This window comes from Notolepis coatsorum, assembly GCF_963971535.1.
Source record: "Notolepis coatsorum genome assembly, chromosome: 10".
NCBI lineage: Eukaryota > Metazoa > Chordata > Actinopteri > Aulopiformes > Paralepididae > Notolepis > Notolepis coatsorum.
Genome location: NC_140174.1, coordinates 25,194,396 through 25,215,889, shown reverse-complemented (window position 1 = coordinate 25,215,889; position 21,494 = coordinate 25,194,396). Strand labels below are relative to the sequence as shown.

The 21,494-nt window shown below is 44.2% G+C and overlaps 1 protein-coding gene across 3 annotated transcripts in view; it reads right to left on the bottom strand.

Moving 5' to 3' along the window:
* The window catches only part of mrtfab (myocardin related transcription factor Ab), an 89,508-nt gene that overhangs the window by 20,186 nt on the left and 47,828 nt on the right, over nucleotides 1–21,494 (bottom strand). For all 3 annotated transcript variants that reach the window (XM_084323659.1, XM_084323660.1, XM_084323658.1), the window contains one exon: nucleotides 13,099–13,164. In XM_084323659.1, coding sequence (XP_084179785.1) covers nucleotides 13,099–13,164 — 66 coding nt within the window. The remainder of the gene's footprint in view (nucleotides 1–13,098; nucleotides 13,165–21,494) is intronic.

The following is a 21,494-nucleotide window of genomic DNA, read 5'->3' as shown; positions in this document are numbered from 1 at the left end:
GCGGACTACTAACTAATGGAACGCTTGAAGCCTGTCTCAGTCGGTGACAATGTGAGAACACGTACTGTTACATAGAGGAAGAGGGACTCAAAGCAGAACTCTCTGAGCGACGAGAAGGTCAGGGGAGCTATTCTAAACCACACGGGTGCAATGGTGCCAGAGTCAGGCTAGGTGTGTGTGTGCGTGTGTGTGTGTGTGTGTGTGTGTGTGTGTGTGTGTGCGTGTGTATGAAGATGACCGGTCTGGCTGCAGCAGATGCAAATACAATTCCAAACATTTGAAAATTATTAGTTGTCGTCCCCACGTTGGGATTTGTAACGCTTGTAATCTCTTTCAGATCGCCCGTCGTGTCTTGTGTCGTTAGGCGTCACAGGCGAATAGAGTCTCCCTGTCTCCTTCAAAGAGAGGGAGGAGAGAACATCGAAACGCCGGGTCAATCGACTTTCAGTGAATTGAGAGAATTACAGCTCAATTAAATGATGTAGATGACGAAATTGCAATTCTTTTTCATCTACATAATTTCCTCAAGCTGTAATTAACGCAACACAAGGATTCAGTGTCCTCTGATGACATCACGCATTGACTAAATGAATGTGTGCAAAACAGTTTAGAGCCTTGGGTTATGTGTGAGATTATGTGTAAATGAAATTTGCCCCCCCCCCCCCCCCCCCCCCCCCCCCCTTTAATTGACATGGTCATGTCCTATATTTGTTACAAGGAGTGTTGTAACACCCTGTTCACGCTGTTGTGAAGAAAATCTGATCTGAGTCACATTGTCTGAGCACAGAATCAAATCAGATTTGGGCCACTTTCGTCTGCAGTCTGAAAGTAGCCACGGAGACACGTGGGGGCAACATTGACTCAGGAGGTAGAGCAGGGTCGTCTGGTAATCAGAAGGTTCCCGTCCGATTCCCGCTCCTCCCGGGCAGCGTGTCGAAGTGTGTGAATTTGAGGAACAATATTGTAAAGCGCTTTGGATAAAAGCTGCGAATATAAATGCACCATTTACAGATGGACAAAGACATTCACACCGGGCTCGGACAGGGCTCTGCGGCCAGGGTGGCCGTTACTATGATGCAACGCTTTGCCCTTCCGGTTGGGAAAGAGCTGACGAAACCCCTGCCAGGGGTGTTAACGTGTGGACATCCCAGCTCCAGCGTGGTGCCTTCCGTGTGTGTGTTCCTCCGTTTGTCCTAGAGACAGCACGGTGTCCTCCAGGGTCTGCATACCAGAGACGTTCACAGTCCTGCATGCTGCGTCACGACTCACGACGTGACGAAAACATCCTCGATTATTAACAGAACAATCAAATCTAACGGCTGCAGAACTCGAGACCTATTAGGAATGTCTGAGCACTTACATGTAAGTGTGTCTGACTCTTAACCACCAAACCCTGCACGGACTGCAACGTATGACGTATATCACGCCAGTTAGGGTTCCTTGTGTATACTGCACCTTGTGTATACCGTTTACTCATATACATATTCAAATTCTTCTCTCGCCCCAATTTTCCCAAAGGGGATCAATAAAGGAATATCTTATTCTATCTTAAATCATATTCCCCCGTATTAACTGTACACAAATGTCTGTTTTGTACAAACATACTTGTGGCAGATGGAATTCCCTGGCGTGAAAGGAGAAATCTATTATAAATCCCACGATGGAACATTAACAAATAATTTTTTTTTACTACAAAGTGATTCAGAAATTGTCACACAGTATCAACCTCAATGGCAAAGTATTTCACATGATCCATGTTGACAACTAATGTTTAGACAGATATTGTCACCCTCTTGGGGACGCTAGTGTCAGAGTGACTTCGATTAATCTGAAAGACCATGTTACCTTCATGTTAAAAAAAACACATATTTTGGTGCGGCTGGGTAGCGTAGAGGTCTAAGCACTCGCCTACAATTGTCAATGTTCGTGGGTGGTTAGCCGGTGGGGTACGAGTCCTGGTCGCTACGATAACGACACCCTACGGGTCAGCCTGTTCAGCAGGGAGGTGATCTGGTGGAGATAGCGTGAACCTCCACAGGCGTTACACTCTCCCAGTGAAACTCCTCGCTGTCAGGTGAAAAGAAGTGGCTGGAGGCATGTGGTATTCTACACCCTCCCGAGACCGACAGTAGGGAAGCATGTGGTAGTCTACACCCTCCCCAGACCGACAGTAGGGCAGCATGAGGTAGTCTACACCCTCCCCAGACTGACAGTAGGGCAACATGTGGTAGTCTACACACTCCCCAGACCGACAGTAGGGCAGCATGTGGTAGTCTACACCCTCCCCAGACCGACAGTAGGGCAGCATGTGGTAGCCTACACCCTCCCCAGACTGACAGTAGGGCAACATGTGGTAGTCTACACCCTCCCCAGACCGACAGTATGGCAGCATGTGGTAGTCTACACGCTCCCCAGACCGACAGTATGGCAGCATGTGGTAGTCTACACCCTCCCCAGACCGACAGTATGGCAGCATGTGGTAGTCTACACCCTCCCCAGACTGACAGTAGGGCAGCATGTGGTAGTCTACACCCTCCCCAGACTGACAGTAGGGCAGCATGTGGTAGTCTACACCCTCCCCAGACTGACAGTAGGGCAACATGAGGTAGTCTACACCCTCCCGAGACCGACAGTAGGGAAGCATGTGGTAGTCTACACCCTCCCCAGACCGATGGTAGGGCAACATGTGGTGGTCTACACCCTCCCCAGACCGACAGTAGGGCAGCATGTGGTAGTCTACACCCTCCCCAGACCGACAGTAGGGCAGCATGTGGTAGTCTACACCCTCCCCAGACTGACAGTAGGGCAGCATGAGGTAGTCTACACCCTCCCCAGACCGACAGTAGGGCAACATGTGGTAGTCTACACCCTCCCCAGACCGACAGTAGGGCAGCATGTGGTAGTCTACACCCTCCCCAGACCGACAGTAGGGCAGCATGTGGTAGTCTACACCCTCCCCAGACTGACAGTAGGGCAACATGTGGTAGTCTACACCCTCCCCAGACCGACAGTATGGCAGCATGTGGTAGTCTACACCCTCCCCAGACCGACAGTAGGGCAGCATGTGGTAGTCTACACCCTCGCCAGACCGATGGTAGGGCAACATGTGGTGGTCTACACCCTCCCCAGACCGATGGTAGGGCAACATGTGGTGGTCTACACCCTCCCCAGACCGACAGTAGGGCAGCATGTGGTAGTCTACACCCTCCCCAGACCGACAGTATGGCAGCATGTGGTAGTCTACACCCTCCCCAGACCGACAGTAGGGCAGCATGTGGTGGTCTACACCCTCCCCAGACCGATGGTAGGGCAACATGTGGTGGTCTACACCCTCCCCAGACCGACAGTAGGGCAGCATGTGGTAGTCTACACCCTCCCCAGACCGACAGTATGGCAGCATGTGGTAGTCTACACCCTCCCCAGACCGACAGTAGGGCAGCATGTGGTAGTCTACACCCTCCCCAGACCGACAGTAGGGCAGCATGTGGTAGTCTACACCCTCCCCAGACTGACAGTAGGGCAGCATGAGGTAGTCTACACCCTCCCCAGACCGACAGTATGGCAGCATGTGGTAGTCTACACCCTCCCCAGACCGACAGTAGGGCAACCAGGAAGTGAATTGACATAACGACTAAATTGGGGGATGGGAGAAGAGATAGAAAGACAAAAACAAAAACAAACAAAAAAACACATTTTGACAAATAACGCTGTCGCCTTGGGGACGACGGCACATAGCGGCAGAGTTAGCGGCCACCTGGTGGAGCAGACGCAGGCCTGCCCGCGGACTGGGTCAGGCTGTATGACGGCCTATATTTGCGTGCGACAAGTGAGTAATTTCTAGGCCCCGGCCGGCAGCAGCAGAAGTAGCAACAGCAACAGAGGGACGTGTGATCTGACCCTTCACCAGTTCTCACCTCCGCCTCTCTCTTCCTGTCCTCCCTCAGCCACTCTCTCTCACCCTCTCTTCTGATCTTCTGCCAGGGCGCCGCAACACCAAGCCACAAGAAAGTGTGACACAGCGCCAGGGGAAATGGATCGCTTCTGGAAAAACTATTATAATAATTATATACATATAATATTTCAAGTTTTTTAAATAACCGGATGAGTGGACAAATTGCATAAAAAGCCAACATGTGGCTGATTCTTCGGATAGACAAGCGACTCGGGACAGAAACAGTTAGTTTACTCATCAGTATATATTCAGATCCAAATACTATATTGCCTATATTTATTGTAACGTATAATATAACCAATAGGGCACACAGACCCTCATCTGCACCTTTGTTTACACTGTTTATTTTTCTCATATTTTTATATTCGGATCAAATTTGATTGCCTATGTCTTTCTACTATTACCCTGCCTATACCTGTACCTCCCCTCCCCCATGCAGCTATGATGGCCGAATTTCCCCCAAGGGGATCAATAAAGGAATATCTTATCTTATCCTACACAGCTAAAGCTAGTAAATAATCTATGTTGTTTCTTAGCTAGCATGCTGCTAATATGGCTAATATTGACACAGGTGGCTGGATTAAACTGTAATATACTAGCTTGGTGCTTTGGACGTGCGCCATGTCGTTTACAGTGTTGCTACAGAGCAATGGAGACTCTAAACTCCAATCAAACCCATTGATTTTCCACGTAAAGACATATTTCATATCACACTGGGAACGACTGATTCTATCCCCCGCCCCCGCATCAGTATCATACACATTAAGCCACCCACTCACGCCCCCGGCCTGCACTGTAACTGTTAGCACAGTTCATATGATCTTTATAGTCTAATACCTCAATGGGGCCCTGGCAGTTTAATAGGCTTTGCTGTACTTTGCCGTGGTTTGGGGCAATAGCCAAAACAAGGGCTGTTTGTAAAGCCCTCTGCTGGGAGAAAGACGTCACTCTGGTAGCTACATGATCTGTGATAATCTCTTAAAAGTCCTGTTGTGTGTGTCTCTCTCCCTCCCTCCCTCTCTCTCTCTCTCTCCCTCTCGCCCGCTCTCCATCTGTCGCGTTCTCTCCATCGCTCCCCCTAAGGCCAGAGAGTAAGAGGCCAATAGTGCACGAACGTGTCACAGGACCGGGTCCTGGCTTGTTTGGCGTTAACCTGGGTTACGTTCTGCCCCGAGGCTCATTGTATAAGACTGAGACACGGCGAGACAGAGACTTGCTGACCCTGGAGCGTCTCTGGAACAGGGGCACAGTCTGGTCGCGACGACACGTCTTCCATCGCAAGGGAGGACCAGGTGCCGCTAGGTCATCAATACAAGTATGTAACAATAGTATGCTGTAATTAGCCTGGTTCTAAGGAGAGACTAGATGTGGCTCTTGGGCTGAGAAAGTAAACAAGGCTTTATGAAGAAACAAAACAGTGTGTTAAGCTCCTCCCACTTAATTGATCATACAATAGATCAGGGGTCTCAAACTCAATTTACCTGGGGGCCGCTGGAGGTAGAGTCTGGGTGAGGCTGGGCCGCATTAAATATTCCACAAAAAAAGGGTTTCAAAGTATTCCAAAAATGTATTAATACATCAACAAACTACCCCTTTGCCTCATCATAAAACCTCACAAACACCAGCAACTGAGCATTCTCAGTGGTGTCAGTGGACTCATCCACAGCTATGGAAATGCACTGTGCATTTTTTTTATTCCATCACAAAGCTGTATCATCAGCCAGTATTTCAGTTATTCTGGTTGCTGTGCTATCTGAGGAGGATTTGCTTTTGTTTGCCTTCAAACATGGTCTCCATCACTTCAGTCATACATTATTTTATTATTTATGCGTCAGAGAATTGCTTCTTGTGTTTAGCCAACACCCATGCCACTGAGTGAGGACTTGGTTGCTTTTTATCGTTGTGACATAACTTTAACAATAATTCTGCTTGCAGCTTGATATGATGATTTCATTCCATTTATTTTTGTGGTTCTTAAGGCGCTCCCATAGTCCAGCAGACGGTACACAGAGCAGACTCCGCGGATGTCCGCGCGGCTCTTTGAGCTTTCATAGTCCAGCAGATCTCAGCGGACGTCCGCGGTCTATTTCCTACATTTCTCGCTCCAGTTTTACTACATTTCCCACAATTCTGTCTGTTCTACTGTACTGGCAGATCAGAGGGAACATTATCAGCGGGAGAGAGAGAGAGAGAGAGAGAGAGAGAGAGAGAGAGAGAGAGAGAGAGAGAGAGAGAAAGAGAGAGCTTCACAGGCTCATCTCTCTCCTCGCGCCACCAATCGCTCGCGCGGCGTCACATTAAATGCAGTTCGATGTCAACCAAAACGCCGAGCAGCGTTTTGTGTGACACCAAGTCAGCGGCGCGGATGTCCGCGCCTCAGAAAATAGGAGCGTCGCACCTGTGGGTCTGCTGTCCGCTGAGATCAAAGCTCAAGAGTCCGCGCGGACATCCGCGGAGTCTGCTATGTGTACAGTCTGCTGGACTATGGGAGCGCCTTTAGTGCTGAAAGGTTGCATCAAAATAACTGTGTTTTGTTTCGTATTGGCGTTTCAAATTGCGTTTCAAATTGCCACTCTTCACAAGAGCTACCGTTTCTTGGCATATTGTGCTGGTTGGAGGGAGGATGAACGCATATTTTTCAGTCCATTCCCCTTTGAATTGCAGCGATTTTCACTGTTGACTTTTATTTTACTGGCCATCTTTGAACATGCTATATTTTTCTACTAGTTGCCTGCTGGCAAAACTATGCTACTCGCTACAGTACCTGCATATTAGACTACCTGTATATGCGCTGTCAACTCTCGCTCTGACTCCGACCCGTTGAAAGAGACAACACGCATTCCGTGAAGACCCGCCCTACTCTGCCTCTGATTCGCAGACTGTGGGTGGGGGGGGGGATGCTGACGGGACGCTGAATATGATTGGACCAAAGCAGTAGACGGACACAGACAGTTGGAGCAGTGCAGCAGGACAGGAGCTTGCAGAGGAGATAGCGGAGAATTTCGAGGATACGCACTGATGACAGGATATTATTTCCTTCCACTTGGTATCACTCCGGAATCACGTTTACTAACGTTGCTGCCATGAGCCTGCGCTATGGTAGCCTACAAGTGATAAAATAAATAAAACGCCCAACTCGCGCAACGACTCGGCAAAACGTTGCGCGCGGGCCGCACTAACACTAAACTTTGATGTCAAGTAGGGGGCCGCAAAATATCATCCTGCGGGCCGCAATTGGCCCGCGGGCCGCGAGTTTGAGACCCCTGCAATAGATCATACAACCAATAGCAAACCAGTCACTCCTTTGTTTTCTCCTTCACAGGAGAAGAGCCATCACCCCTTCTACACCATATCAATACATCTCTCTTACCTACACACTATAAATACATATCTCTCTTCCTACACAATATAAATACATCTCTCTCTTCACTACACAATATAAATACATCCCTCTCTTCCTACACAATATAAATACATCTCTCTCTTCCTACACAATATAAATACATCTCTCTCTTCACTACACAATATAAATACATCCCTCTCTTCACTACACAATATAAATACATATCTCTTCACTACACAATATAAATACATATCTCTCTTCCTACACACTATAAATACATATCTCTCTTCCTACACAATATAAATACATCTCTCTCTTCACTACACAATATAAATACATCTCTCTCTTCACTACACAATATAAATACATCCCTCTCTTCACTACACAATATAAATACATATCTCTTCACTACACAATATAAATACATATCTCTCTTCACTACACAATATAAATACATATCTCTCTTCACTACACAATATAAATACATCCCTCTCTTCACTACACAATATAAATACATATCTCTTCACTACACAATATAAATACATATCTCTCTTCACTACACAATATAAATACATCTCTCTCTTCCTACACAATATAAATACATATCTCTCTTCCTACACAATATAAATACATCTCTCTTCCTACACAATATAAATACATCTCTCTCTTCCTACACAATATAAATACATCCCTCTCTTCACTACACAATATAAATACATATCTCTCTTCACTACACAATATAAATACATCTCTCTCTTCACTACACAATATAAATACATCTCTCTTCACTACACAATATAAATACATATCGCTCTTCCTACACAATATAACTACATCTCTCTCTTCCTACACAATATAAATACATCTCTCTCTTCACTACACAATATAAATACATATCTCTTCACTACACAATATAAATACATATCTCTCTTCCTACACAATATAAATACATCTCTCTTCCTACACAATATAAATACATCTCTCTCTTCACTACACAATATAAATACATCTCTCTCTTCCTACACAATATAAATACATCTCTCTTCCTACACAATATAAATACATCTCTCTCTTCACTACACAATATAAATACATCTCTCTCTTCCTACACAATATAAATACATCTCTCTCTTCACTACACAATATAAATACATCCCTCTCTTCACTACACAATATAAATGTATCTCTCTCTTCACTACACAATATAAATACATCCCTCTCTTCACTACACAATATAAATACATCTCTCTCTTCACTACACAATATAAATACATCCCTCTCTTCACTACACAATATAAATGTATCTCTCTCTTCCTACACAATATAAATACATCTCTCTTCACTACACAATATAAATACATCTCTCTCTTCCTACACAATATAAATACATCTCTCTCTTCCTACACAATATAAATACATCTCTCTCTTCACTACACAATATAAATACATCTCTCTCTTCACTACACAATATAAATACATCCCTCTCTTCACTACACAATATAAATGTATCTCTCTCTTCCTACACAATATAAATACATCTCTCTTCACTACACAATATAAATACATCTCTCTCTTCCTACACAATATAAATACATCTCTCTCTTCCTACACAATATAAATACATCTCTCTCTTCACTACACAATATAAATACATCTCTCTCTTCATACACAATATAAATACATCTCTCTCTTCCTACACAATATAAATACATCCCTCTCTTCACTACACAATATAAATACATCTCTCTCTTCCTACACAATATAAATACATCCCTCTCTTCACTACACAATATAAATACATCTCTCTCTTCCTACACAATATAAATACATCTCTCTCTTCCTACACAATATAAATACATCCCTCTCTTCCTACACAATATAAATACATCTCTCTCTTCCTACACAATATAAATACATCCCTCTCTTCACTACACAATATAAATGCATCTCTCTCTTCACTACACAATATAAATGTATCTCTCTCTTCACTACACAATATAAATACATCTCTCTTTACTACACAATATAAATACATCTCTCTTCACTACACAATATAAATACATCTCTCTCTTCACTACGCAATATAAATACATCTCTCTCTTCCTACACAATATAAATACATCTCTCTTTACTACACAATATAAAGGGCCTGCCATGCAGTACATCGCTCTCTTTACTACACACTCCATTTTTGTTAAGCAGCCTTTTGTTTTCCTTAGTTTCCAGTTTTTTTTTTTTTTTTTTATGAATTATATTATTGTGGTAGTTTAGGGGGGGAAGCCTGGGCTTCAACGACCACATAGTGGATGACCAGGGTGGACTTTTATACTGCTATACTTATTTTATTATCTATTTTTGCCTAGCACAGTCTCTGGAGCGAAACAGAAAGAAGCATTTTGTATAAAAGTATTCTGTACTTCTATATGACAACTAATAAAGAAACTTGAAACTTGAACTTGACCCAACTTTTGTTATTTTTGGCCCGATCTCCGGACTCTTATTTTGAGTGTTTGTTTGTTCACTTTGTTTTGTTTCTAAATGAATGGTTATTAATTACAACTCAGTGTGGTGTCCTTTACACGTTATGGTCACATGATTTGAGCCAATGTCTTATTGTGTTGTGGCCGTAACACCGTGAGACAGAGATGTAGGGGTCTGCAGGACGCTGCTGCAGAGGCTCCCTGTGCAAACGCACCTCAGTGTCTTTGACTGAATATCGAGCCCTTGAGTGAGCATCAGTATCCATCCAGGCTGGGTCATAGGGATTAAGTGTAGTTTGTGGATAGTTGACCGATAGCTAACCTATTAAGTCCCATCACGTGTAGACCCGTACTATATGGAAAACAAAGGGGATTACAGGTAGTTAAGCGTCTCCATCCCCGACTACAGCCTTCTAACACACAGGGCTAGATCCACAAAGAATGGATTACACGGAGCAAGTTGCACCCTTACTTAAAATTCATTATGAATTGAAAATGGGGGACCCTGATGTAAACAAGACGAAAGTCTTTCTCTGGTCTGCATCCCCTTAACAATTGTGTGTATTGAGCCGTACTGTATTGTACCCATTCTGCAATCTGTTAATAACATTTTCATTCAATCAATCATTGCGCAGGAGAATTGAATTTTATTAACAGATTGCAGAATGGGTACAATACAGTACGGCTCAATACACACAATTGTTAAGGGGATGCAGACCAGAGAAAGACTTTCGTCTTGTTTACATCAGGGTCCCCCATTTTCAATTCATAATGAATTGTAAGTAAGGGTGCAATTAGCACCGTGCAATCCATTCTTTGTGGATCCCGCCCACAGTCTCCTATCCCAGACTACAGCCTTCTAACACACTGGGCTAAATCCACAAAGAATGGATTGCACGGAGCAAGTTGCACCCCCTTACTTACAATTCATTATGAAATGAAAATGGGGGACCCTGATGTAAACAAGACGAAAGTCTTTCTCTGGTCTGCATCACCTTAACAATTGTGTGTATTGAGCCGTACTGTATTGTACCCATTCTGCAATCTGCTAATAAAATGTTCATTCAATCAATCAATCTGCACGGTTCAATCAATTACATCAGGGTCCCCCATTTTCATTTCATAATGAATTGTAAGTAAGGGTGCAACTTGCTCCGTGCAATCCATTCTTTGAGGATTTAGCCCACAGTCTCCTATCCCAGACTAGCTTCTAACACAGTCTCCTATCCCAGACTAGCTTCTAACACAGTCTCCTATCCCAGACTAGCTTCTAACACAGTCTCCTATCCCAGACTAGCTTCTAACACAGTCTCCTATCCCAGACTAGCTTCTAACAGTCTCCTATCCCAGACTAGCTTCTAACACAGTCTCCTATCCCAGACTAGCTTCTAACACAGTCTCCTATCGCAGACTACAGCCTTCTAACACAGTCTCCTATCGCAGACTACAGCCTTCTAACACAGTCTCCTATCGCAGACTACAGCCTTCTAACACAGTCTCCTATCCCAGACTACAGCCTTCTAACACAGTCTCCTATCCCAGACTACAGCCTTCTAACACACAGTCTCCTATCCCAGACTACAGCCTTCTAACACAGTCTCCTATCCCAGACTACAGCCTTCTAACACACAGTCTCCTATCCCAGACTACAGCCTTCTAACACAGTCTCCTATCCCAGACTACAGCCTTCTAACACAGTCTCCTATCCCAGACTACAGCCTTCTAACACACAGTCTCCTATCCCAGACTACAGCCTTCTAACACACAGTCTCCTATCCCAGACTACAGCCTTCTAACACAGTCTCCTATCCCAGACTACAGCCTTCTAACACACAGTCTCCTATCCCAGACTACAGCCTTCTAACACACAGTCTCCTATCCCAGACTACAGCCTTCTAACACACAGTCTCCTATCCCAGACTACAGCCTTCTAACACAGTCTCCTATCCCAGACTACAGCCTTCTAACACACTAGTGACACTAGCAGACAAGTGTCTCTTCACTCCAGATGCAGCAGAATACAAACAGGAAGTGAATACAGTAGAAGAGGAAGCTGCTCTGTTTGATAACACAAGACAGCTAATACACACAACATGACACATATATATATATATATATATATATATATATATACACAACATGACACTATATATATATATATATATATATATATATATATATATATATATATATATATATATATATATATATATATATATAACGTGTGTGTGTGTGTGGGGGGGGGGGATGCAGGAGAGGAAAGTTGCATAACGTTTCATGTAGATAGGCTGCCAGATAGTCTTCACAGTCATAGATGCATAGATATAGCACAGGGTACCGTGGCCTACTTGTGAAGGAATCGACGCTCTCAGATGTAGATGTGACTGATATCGCTCAGTCAGTTATGCAACAACGCCATATCTCTCTCTGTTGTCTGAAGTGCAGCAGCAGATAAAAGGGGGCTATTGTCTGAGCTGAGGTCACAGTGCAACACTAATCAACTCCATGGATTTCCCGCCAAAAGCAAAAAAAATTATAAATGTTTACGCAAAGTTCATGTTTGTTCCATTGACGTGTGAGAAAAGACAACCGTCGCGCTGGGGTCCGTTTTAGGGAACCGAGCCCTATTCTGAAATGTGATGGAGAATAACACACAACATGCAACGCTGCTTGGCAGGATCTGCCCTGTACTTTCGTGCAGAACGTGCAGAACGTCGTGTGTGCGGTGGAACAAATTCGCCTTCGTTAAAATGATCGCGGCGTCACAAGCATCACATCACTCGTTCCAGAGAGAGAGAGAGAGCGATGTATGAGCCTGTTCAGAATAGAAACAGAACAGGCAGAACTGGCTGCCCAGAGGCCAGGCTGGGGAGATGTTGAGACAGAATCTCACTTCCTACTGTACTGTGAGAGATATGAGAAGGACTTGAGAGATTTTCTTTGATACAAATCAATACAAATCTATCCTGAGTTCATCCATCTCCCTGATCCTCAAAAGCTGTTGTATCCATGTGGGGAGAAAAGTCAGTGTGCAGTATTAGCTGCAAAATATGTTGATGGTTGTCATACACTAAGAGAACAAGCTCTGTAATAAACGTGTCTGGGCCACATCTGTAAAATGATTACCTGGTTTAATGATTTCTGAAGTTTTTGTTGTTATTAGTAATGTTTTAATATTTTTTATTACTTGTATATGTTATTATTGGCATGTTAAACTTGCTCTGGCAATAAGTACTTTGGTATTTCATGCCAATAAAGCCTATTTGAATTGAAGTGAGTTGAAGTGAGTTGAAGTGAGATGGTCGGCGGAGAGGAGGACTTACGTGGCATGATCCCTTGGCCGACCAGCTCCTCTCGCGTGCGTCTCTGCTGTAGCTTGAGCTGGAGGACTGCATTGAGAGACAGGAGAAAGAGTGGAAGAGAGAGAGAAGGTAGAAGATACAGAGTCAGTCAGTGGCGCCCCAAAACGAAGGCCTTCCGGTCTGCTATTGTCCAGCGGTAGTTAGCATCAGTCCATCCGTCCGACAGGATCATGTAAATAAACAGCCAGCAGAGCGGAGAGATGGAGACAGTCTGAGACCTGCTCTCGCTCTCTCTTCATCGCCTTGTTTCCTCCTTCTCTCGTTCTCTTTTTTTGGAAAGGCTGTGGTTGGTAGGGGGCAAGCGGAGGGTGGGGGTGGCCTGCTGCATACTTCCTGTTTCTATGCCTTTTACTCAGTGGCGTGAGCACCATGTTCACCAACACATGTGAAGTGTGCGAGAGGCGACGGAGCGCGGCTAGGAGGAGAAAAGGACGAAGGAGACAGAGGGAGACAATGAGAAAGAGAGCGAGAGGAGGAATTTGGCCTTGACGAAGGGGCAGATGAGAGGAAGGGAGGACAAAAAGAAACCGTTGCATGTGGGCCTACTGTGTGCTGTCATTTCAAAACAGGAAGCGTCTGTTACATAACGCTGAGGTTGCGGAAGAGAGGTTGTTGTTTTTTGTATGGCAGTCAGAGGGTCCAACTGAACACGGTCTAGAACTTTAAAAAAGGGACTGTAACCTTTTTTATCTTTTCGATGCATTGACATGATTCATGATAATAATAACAACTCACATTTCCTATGAGAGTTGAGACGCAAATAGGTTTGCAGGACCCATTTGGCTCTGGGTTCCCTCATGACAAGAGGTCCAGTGTGTTTAACTTTTAATGAGGGACGTGTCCCCACTCCCAACCAGGTTAAAAACTGCACTTTCTCAATTTCGGTTACAGGCCGACATCATATACTGTATACTACACACATATTCACATGTTACACTGTATACTGCAATGCACTTCACTGCTACTTCTCACTCTGGGCAGATGCCAACTTAATTTCATTGTACTCTGTACTTTAAACAATTAAAAGAACCCTTCAGTTGAGGAACCTATGTTAGTATAATTGCAGTTGTGAAGTCGATGCAAATCACCTGGGAGCACTATAGTACTTGACCCCCATGTCTCTGAATGCACACATGACTCCAAAACTTAACAATCTTAATTAAGCAGACACTTATCTGGTTGGAAAACACTGTTTGTCTGACAATGTGAAAGCAGAGTTAGCTATATAGGCTAGTTATCCATTGGAGGGATTCAACAGAAGGACAGCTGTAACCCAGCAGTCAAGAAGACAGTATTTCATCACTTTGTGAAGGTCTTTAGTTTATTGCCGCATGCGTTCTGTTGCGACACAGGCCAGAGTTTAGGGAAGTGGGCTTGACCGCCGCTCGTCCGTACAGAACTAGTGACCACAGCCATATGCACACAATGAGTCAACCCTGTAAAACATCCACAACTACCTATGCAGTCAATTTGTGGTATTGTGGGGTTTGTTGGGTTTGTTTTCCCTCACGACTGACTGTACTGACACTGATTATCTTCTGATTCTCTGATGTTTCCACACTGTTTGAAAACGGTAGACGTCATTTAAGCATAAAGGAGGATCGCCTTGGGTTTTCACACACCAGGGGATTTCGAGGAAGTCTCTCCAGGGGTCCAGGAAGCGTGTAACTGTTCCGCAACAGTAAGTGACTTCCGGGGTAGGCCTGATTGGCCCCGACAGGCACGTGGCGCGCAACTTTCTCTGCCGCGCGGCAGAGCTTGCGGAATGATGTAACCGTCCGCGGAATGATGTAACCGTCCAAATCCGCTATGACTTCATTCAGCGCTTTAGCTCACCTCGCAGAGCAGCAGTCCTGCGATCCTGCGGTCCGTTGTTGACGAGTTCGAATCCCATCGAATTTTTTTTTTTTAACGTGATTTTTTTTTTAACATGTATTCTTTCGCCGGTTAAGGTTAGGCATGGTTAAGGTTAAGGTTAGGCATTGTTTCGGAGTTGGTTATGGTTAGAACGGTTAAGTTTAGGCGCTGTTAAGGAGCTGGTTAAGGTTAGAGTTTGTGTTAGAGAATGGCAATATTCTTTCTATGGTTAAGGTTAGGCATGGTTAAGGTTAAGGTTAAGGTTAGGCATTGTTTCGGAGTTGGTTAAGGTTAGAACGGTTAAGTTTAGGCGCTGTTAAGGAGCTGGTTAAGGTTAGAGTTTGTGTTAGAGAATGGCAATAGACAGCCTATTTCCGCGCGACAGCTCTCAGCAGCCTCGTTGCGCGTCCTGAGTTTGCCGCGTCACGTGCCTGTCGGGGCCAATCAGGCCTACCCGGAAGTCACTTACTGTTGCGGAACCGGTACACGCGTCCAGGAAACGTCTCGTCATTTAATCGAAACCACCTTTGTACTTAATGAGGTGAGACCATTTCAGTTTGACGGTCTCTAGGCTTTTATTTGTTTATCTTTGCTGGCTGTGAGTGTGAGTGTGTTTGTTTGTGTGTGTGTGTGTGTGTGTGTGTGTGTGGGGAAGTTAAAACACCAGCATATTAACCCAGCATTCCCCCCTGTGGCAGAGCAGGAGTCATGCCTGGCACTTTAAAAAGGGAAAATCCACCCCAAAATAGAATTGACATGCGTTTATTTCTATGACAGTCTCTCCTGGGATACCGATACTAGTGATGATGTCATCAAGAGTTAAATCCCGGAGCAGCTCCATAGACGGTGAATAGTGGAACAACTCCCAGGACAGGCCCATGTACCCATGGTGAGTTTACTGGGATATGGGTATATTCACTCATTCAAAGCTATAAGCCCTATATTTAAATAAACCTCATTTGGATGTAATAACAAAAGATATATATATATACATTCAGGTCTCGATGCTCCAATTCCCAGCGTAGGGAGACAGCTGTCTGTGTTTATAGATATCAATTTCACAGTCCCAAGATCAATGGAATAGCACAATGCGAGTTCTGTTTCAGGGTGGACTTTCCCTTGAAGGCCACAGCACACCTGTTCTCTCCTGCTGATGCTATGACATCATGGCTGCTTTCTTACGAGCTATTAGCTGTTCCGGGAAGGGGGAGGGGGGAAGGGGGTTCCTCTTCTCGCCCGCTAGCTAGCAGCTAACTCTCGCTCCTAGCACCAATAACCAAGGAGTGGACAGTGATGTGGAAGAGGCTCACAAACGCGTTCCTGAGTGACAACCCCTTGCGAGTGTTCAGTGTAGCTCCTAAAAACAAGGTTGTGTAGTCTAGATGAAGAGTGAGCACAAGTGTGAGCTGAGATTGAACATTGCCACGGGCATTTTAAATTACTTTCACAGATCAATGAAAGTATTTCACTGGCGGGTAGAGTTGTCACAACTAGAGTTCTGCTGTGACAGTAAGGCTACGTTCACACTGCAGGCAAAAGTGACTCCGATCGGTTTTGTCTTTTCCACAACAGTGTGAGCAGCACAAATGACATGGAATCAGATTTTTCGATTCTGATTTGGGCCACTTTCATGCACGACACAGACACATGGTCCTAAATCAGATACAGGTCTGGTTTGTTTGAATCAGCTGGCCTCCACTGCATTCAACTTGTAAATTAAACCATAAACTGTGACTTCAGTGACCTCCATGTTTACGTCCATCATCATTATTGTTCAGTTGTTAATGCAGGTCAGTTCAGGAGCGTGACTAGTTTACACTGGAATCTGATATTGGCAAAAAATAAGAAATAATAATGTGAACAGCCAAACCAAAAAGAAAATCTGATCTGAGCAATAAATCAGAATTGAGCACTAAGGCTTGCAGTGTGAACATAGCCTAAGAGTCAGTGTCCATTCCTCGATTCAGAGTCTGTGCTGACGCCGCCGCCCCCCCCCCCACTTCCAGCTGTCCTGACCTTCATGTGCATTACTGCATCTTGGGGGGGTTAAGACAGGCTGCAGACACTCCTTGCTGAAAGCAATAACATGTCAGTTTGCACCTCTCACACACACACGCACACAGGACATAAACACACAGACGTGTTCATGTGTAAGTACCATCTGTGGTCATACACACGAACGTTAATGTCCCTCGCTGCCACACGTAGAAAGACACTTGAGGGACTCACATGTAGGGTGCCAGCCCTATCTCGCTTAAAATACGCAAATAAAGTACATGTCAAGTTGTCAACCACAGGAAAACACAATATATTTACATATTGTATAAGTAATATATTTACATTTCGTATATGCGAAAGTGCCCCAAAAAAACGGCTCCAAAACAGCACGATCGGGAGTTGAGCTAACAGTGCTCTCTCACCACTAGACCAAGATACCCATCATGACACAAAAAACACAGCAATCATTTGTCTGACTTTTGCCGATACGAAACGTAAATATATTCTGTGTACAATATGTAAAGTATATTACGTGTGGCTGTAACATAACGTACATTATGTACCTTTTCCCCTGTGGTCGGGATTAGTACTTTATTTACGTTTTCTGATGAGACCGTGTTGAAGGTGCATAAACACGCACACACGCACACACATAGGCTGAACGTGCCAAGTCAGGGTTCAAGATGAGATGGCTCTGCACTTGGCACTTTCAGGGAAGCTGTTTATTCTGGGAAACTGAATCTTACACTTTCCCTATCTCTCTCGCTCCCTTCCTCCCTCCCTCCTCCTCCTCTTTCACACGCTCCCTCAGACAGGTCACTGAATTATTTCTCTCACTCTTTGTGTGGATAAGTAACTTTTTCTTTTTGTCTCCCCTCTCCCTCCCTTCTTTGGTCTCTGAAAGCGAGCCGACTACTCCTCTACTCTCGTTTCCCCCATTTCCCTTCATCCCTCTGTCAGCGTGCATGCGTTAAGCCTCTCGTTCCCTCTTCCACTCATATCACCTCTCTTAGTCGCTTTGGTCTTAGTCAGCTGAGACTTTGTTAGTTGGTTAGTCTTTTTCTTTTGTATGGGTTTTTGTCCCGTGCTGAATGGAGTTATTGCCTGAAAGAGTATCATCTCTGGTCTTTAAGCACTGTATTTAAAAGGTGCTCTTGATAAAATTCAGCCACTAGATGCTGCACTAGAGCACCAATGTGTCATCGTGACCGAGCCCAGCAGTTCGTGGCACAAGTCTCACTCTGTAATTCTTCAGATATTTACAGATTTATGAAAGTACAGAATGTAAACTTTCAAATGATGTGTCATACATTGAAATGTGATTTTTGAAGAAGACGCTTGTTTGAATCTAGTTAAATCTCAAGTATCAGGAGAGAAAAATAGAGAAAATCCAATCTAAGGTTTGGCTGCATTTTAACTCCTTGGCAGTCAGGTACTAGGTGTCACGAACTGCCTTTTTTTTTTAAACAAAGGTTTTTACTATTTAGAGATACTATAATTGTTAGCTGTTACAGTAAATGTGTTCTTAAACATTCAAACTGTGATAATATGGGGAAAAAATTAAATACATTTCATTAATTGTCTCGCGATCTGACTTCCAGACATGAGTCTCTTACGGCACGTGGGGACATGGGAAGTAGGGAGGGAGGGGATACATGCACGCAACATGTAAACAACAACAATCATCTCGCCCTGCGCTGACGACAGTGATGGTGCTAAAGTGATACAGGGCAGGTAATATGTGGTGCTGCTGGAAAAGTACTGAGATGGTATTTGTGTCAAAAACACAGATGTATTACTGGCGTTAAAGGTACAGTATATAGGCTTATCGTTTAGGATTATGGTATAGTAAGTAAAGTACTGTAAAGACCAAGTTAGTCAAATTGTCTTAACTGTATCTGGGCCTGACCTCCAAGCAAAGCTGTCCACTTCAGTAAACGTAGTATCAGCGCAGAAGAAGAAGAGCATGCAGGTTTTTTTTCCTTCTTCTTTTGTGGTATTTTTATCCCAGCATTTACCAAGAGATTTGCATATTTTCCTCTCGTAGACCGCAGAAACTCATCCATTCTCTCGTAACAACTGTGCAGACTGCAGAAACTCATCCATTCTCACGTCCGTCCAGCTGAACAAGCGGCGAGCAGAGACACATTGTACCATGTGGTGTAAACAGATCTGTTCCCTGGTGGATTTATTTATATTACGGTCACTTTTTTACCCCCAAATCAAGTAAAGGAGAATTTGTTTGAACTAAACTTTTATGCAATCATAATCCCCCAGACGTACAGCGAGAGCGCTGAACAGTTTTGGGGAGAAATGCACCTGAATATCAACTTTGAATTCAAACACATCATTAGTGTTCAAATGTCTAAATGTGTACATTTAACATCTAACTTAGTCCTTGTAATAACGGCACATGCATTAACAACATTTTTCCACAGCAAATCTCTTAGTTATGTCAATATAGTGCTGTCAGAACAGTCTTATTAAGTATTTAATGATCTACAGTACACCATGGTGGCCTAATAGGCAATAATATTGAATAGTGTAGTGACTCTGGCCAGAGCAGCTGTCTTGTTTCACCAAATAGTAAACATTGGAAATATTTCACCTATAAGTACAACCCTGCTTAGCTACACAATGCTGTTGTAAACGCGATTTGTTGAAAAAAAACAATTGTGTCGGCAGAACTTGTGTGCAAAAGTAATACAATTAATGTGGCAATAAAGTTAATCTTGACTCTTCTCAATGGCTCCAAAAGCGTGATCCAGTTTTACTCACACACACACACACACACACACACGAGAAACAGAACGAAATGGACAGGGAAGGAGACAAAACAAATATGAGAAGAGCTGACTGATGGAGAGTTTAGATACTGAGAGAGAGACTGAGAATATGAGAAGAGCTGACTGATTGAGAGAGTTTAGATACTGAGAGAGAGACTGAGAATATGAGAAGAGCTGACTGATGGAGAGAGTTTAGATACTGAGAGAGAGACTGAGAATATGAGAAGAGCTGACTGATGGAGAGTTTAGATACTGAGAGAGAGACTGCAAATATGAGAAGAGCTGACTGATGGGGAGAGTTTAGATACTGAGAGAGAGACTGAGAATATGAGAAGAGCTGACTGATGGAGTTTAGATACTGAGAGAGAGACTGCGAAAGAGGGAGCCGAAAGCATAGAAAAGGTGGCATCCCATAAGAAAGCAAAATCTAAGAGGAGACGTGATTTATCACTCATTTACTTCTCTAGACAAAAGATGTTTCTCATATTCAACTCAGGAGAAACAGCTATAGCTGTAGTGGATATATAGTAAATATTGGTATTACTCTGAGCAGAAGTTATGCAATGTTTAAATTATCTCAAATAAGTATAACGTATCTCTCCTTTAAATATCTGCACGAATGAGAACATTCAAGAAACCTCAGTGTGAATGTTTTTATGTCTCCTAGAATTCTAGGGGTCATATGAGACAGTATTAAGAGGTCAATGGCTTCTTGGGTGATTCTGAAATAGTCTGAAACAGGGATCGGTGTTGTTCCTTAGGAGCAATAAGTCTGTTATCAGTAGAGTAGCACAATGTGACTCTAAATGAGAAACTATCTCTCCTCAGATTGAAAAGAGCCTCCCGATATGCAACAACATCTTCCTATGGGATGAGCTAGAAAGAAAGAAAGAAAATAATCTGAAGGAGAGAGAGAGAGAGAGAGAGAGAGAGAGAGAGAGAGAGAGAGAGAGAGAGAGAGAGAGAGAGAGAGAGAGAGAGAGAGAGAGAGAAGAGAGAGAGAGAAAAAAGAGAGAGAGAGAGAGAGGGGAGAGAGAGAGAGAAGAGGGAAGGTGGTAGGAAGAAAAAGAGTGAAGAGGGAAGGATAGAGGGACAGAGAGGGAAGGAGAGAGGGATTGAGGGAAATAGAGGGAATGAGAGAGGGATTGAGGGACAGAGAGGGAAGGAGAGAGGGATTGAGGAAAGGAGAGAGGGAAGGGGAGAGGGATTAAGGGACAGAGAGGGAAGGAGAGAGGGATTGAGGGAAGGAGAGAGGGAAGGGGAGAGGGATTAAGAGACAGAGAGGGAAGGAGAGAGGGATTGAGGGACGGAGAGAGGGAAGGGGAGAGGGATTAAGGGACAGAGAGGGAAGGAGAGAGGGATTGAGGGAAGGAGATAGGGAAGGGGAGAGGGATTAAGGGACAGAGAGAGGAGAGACAGATTGAGATACAGAGAGGGAGGAAGAGAGGGATTGAGGGCCAGAGAGAGAAGGAGAGAGATTGCAATACAGAGGGAAGGAGAGAGGGATTGAGGGACGGAGAGAGGAGAAACAGATTGAGATACAGAGGGATTGAGATACAGAGAGGGAGGGAGAGAGGGATTGAGATACAGGGGGGGGGGCTGCGAGGCCAACTGGGTTAATCCCCAGAGTGCTCATGTGTCATTAGGCCTAATTAAACATGTCTGAATGCTGTCACTGTTCCCCCAAAGACCCCACTGGCCTGGCACAGCTAAACC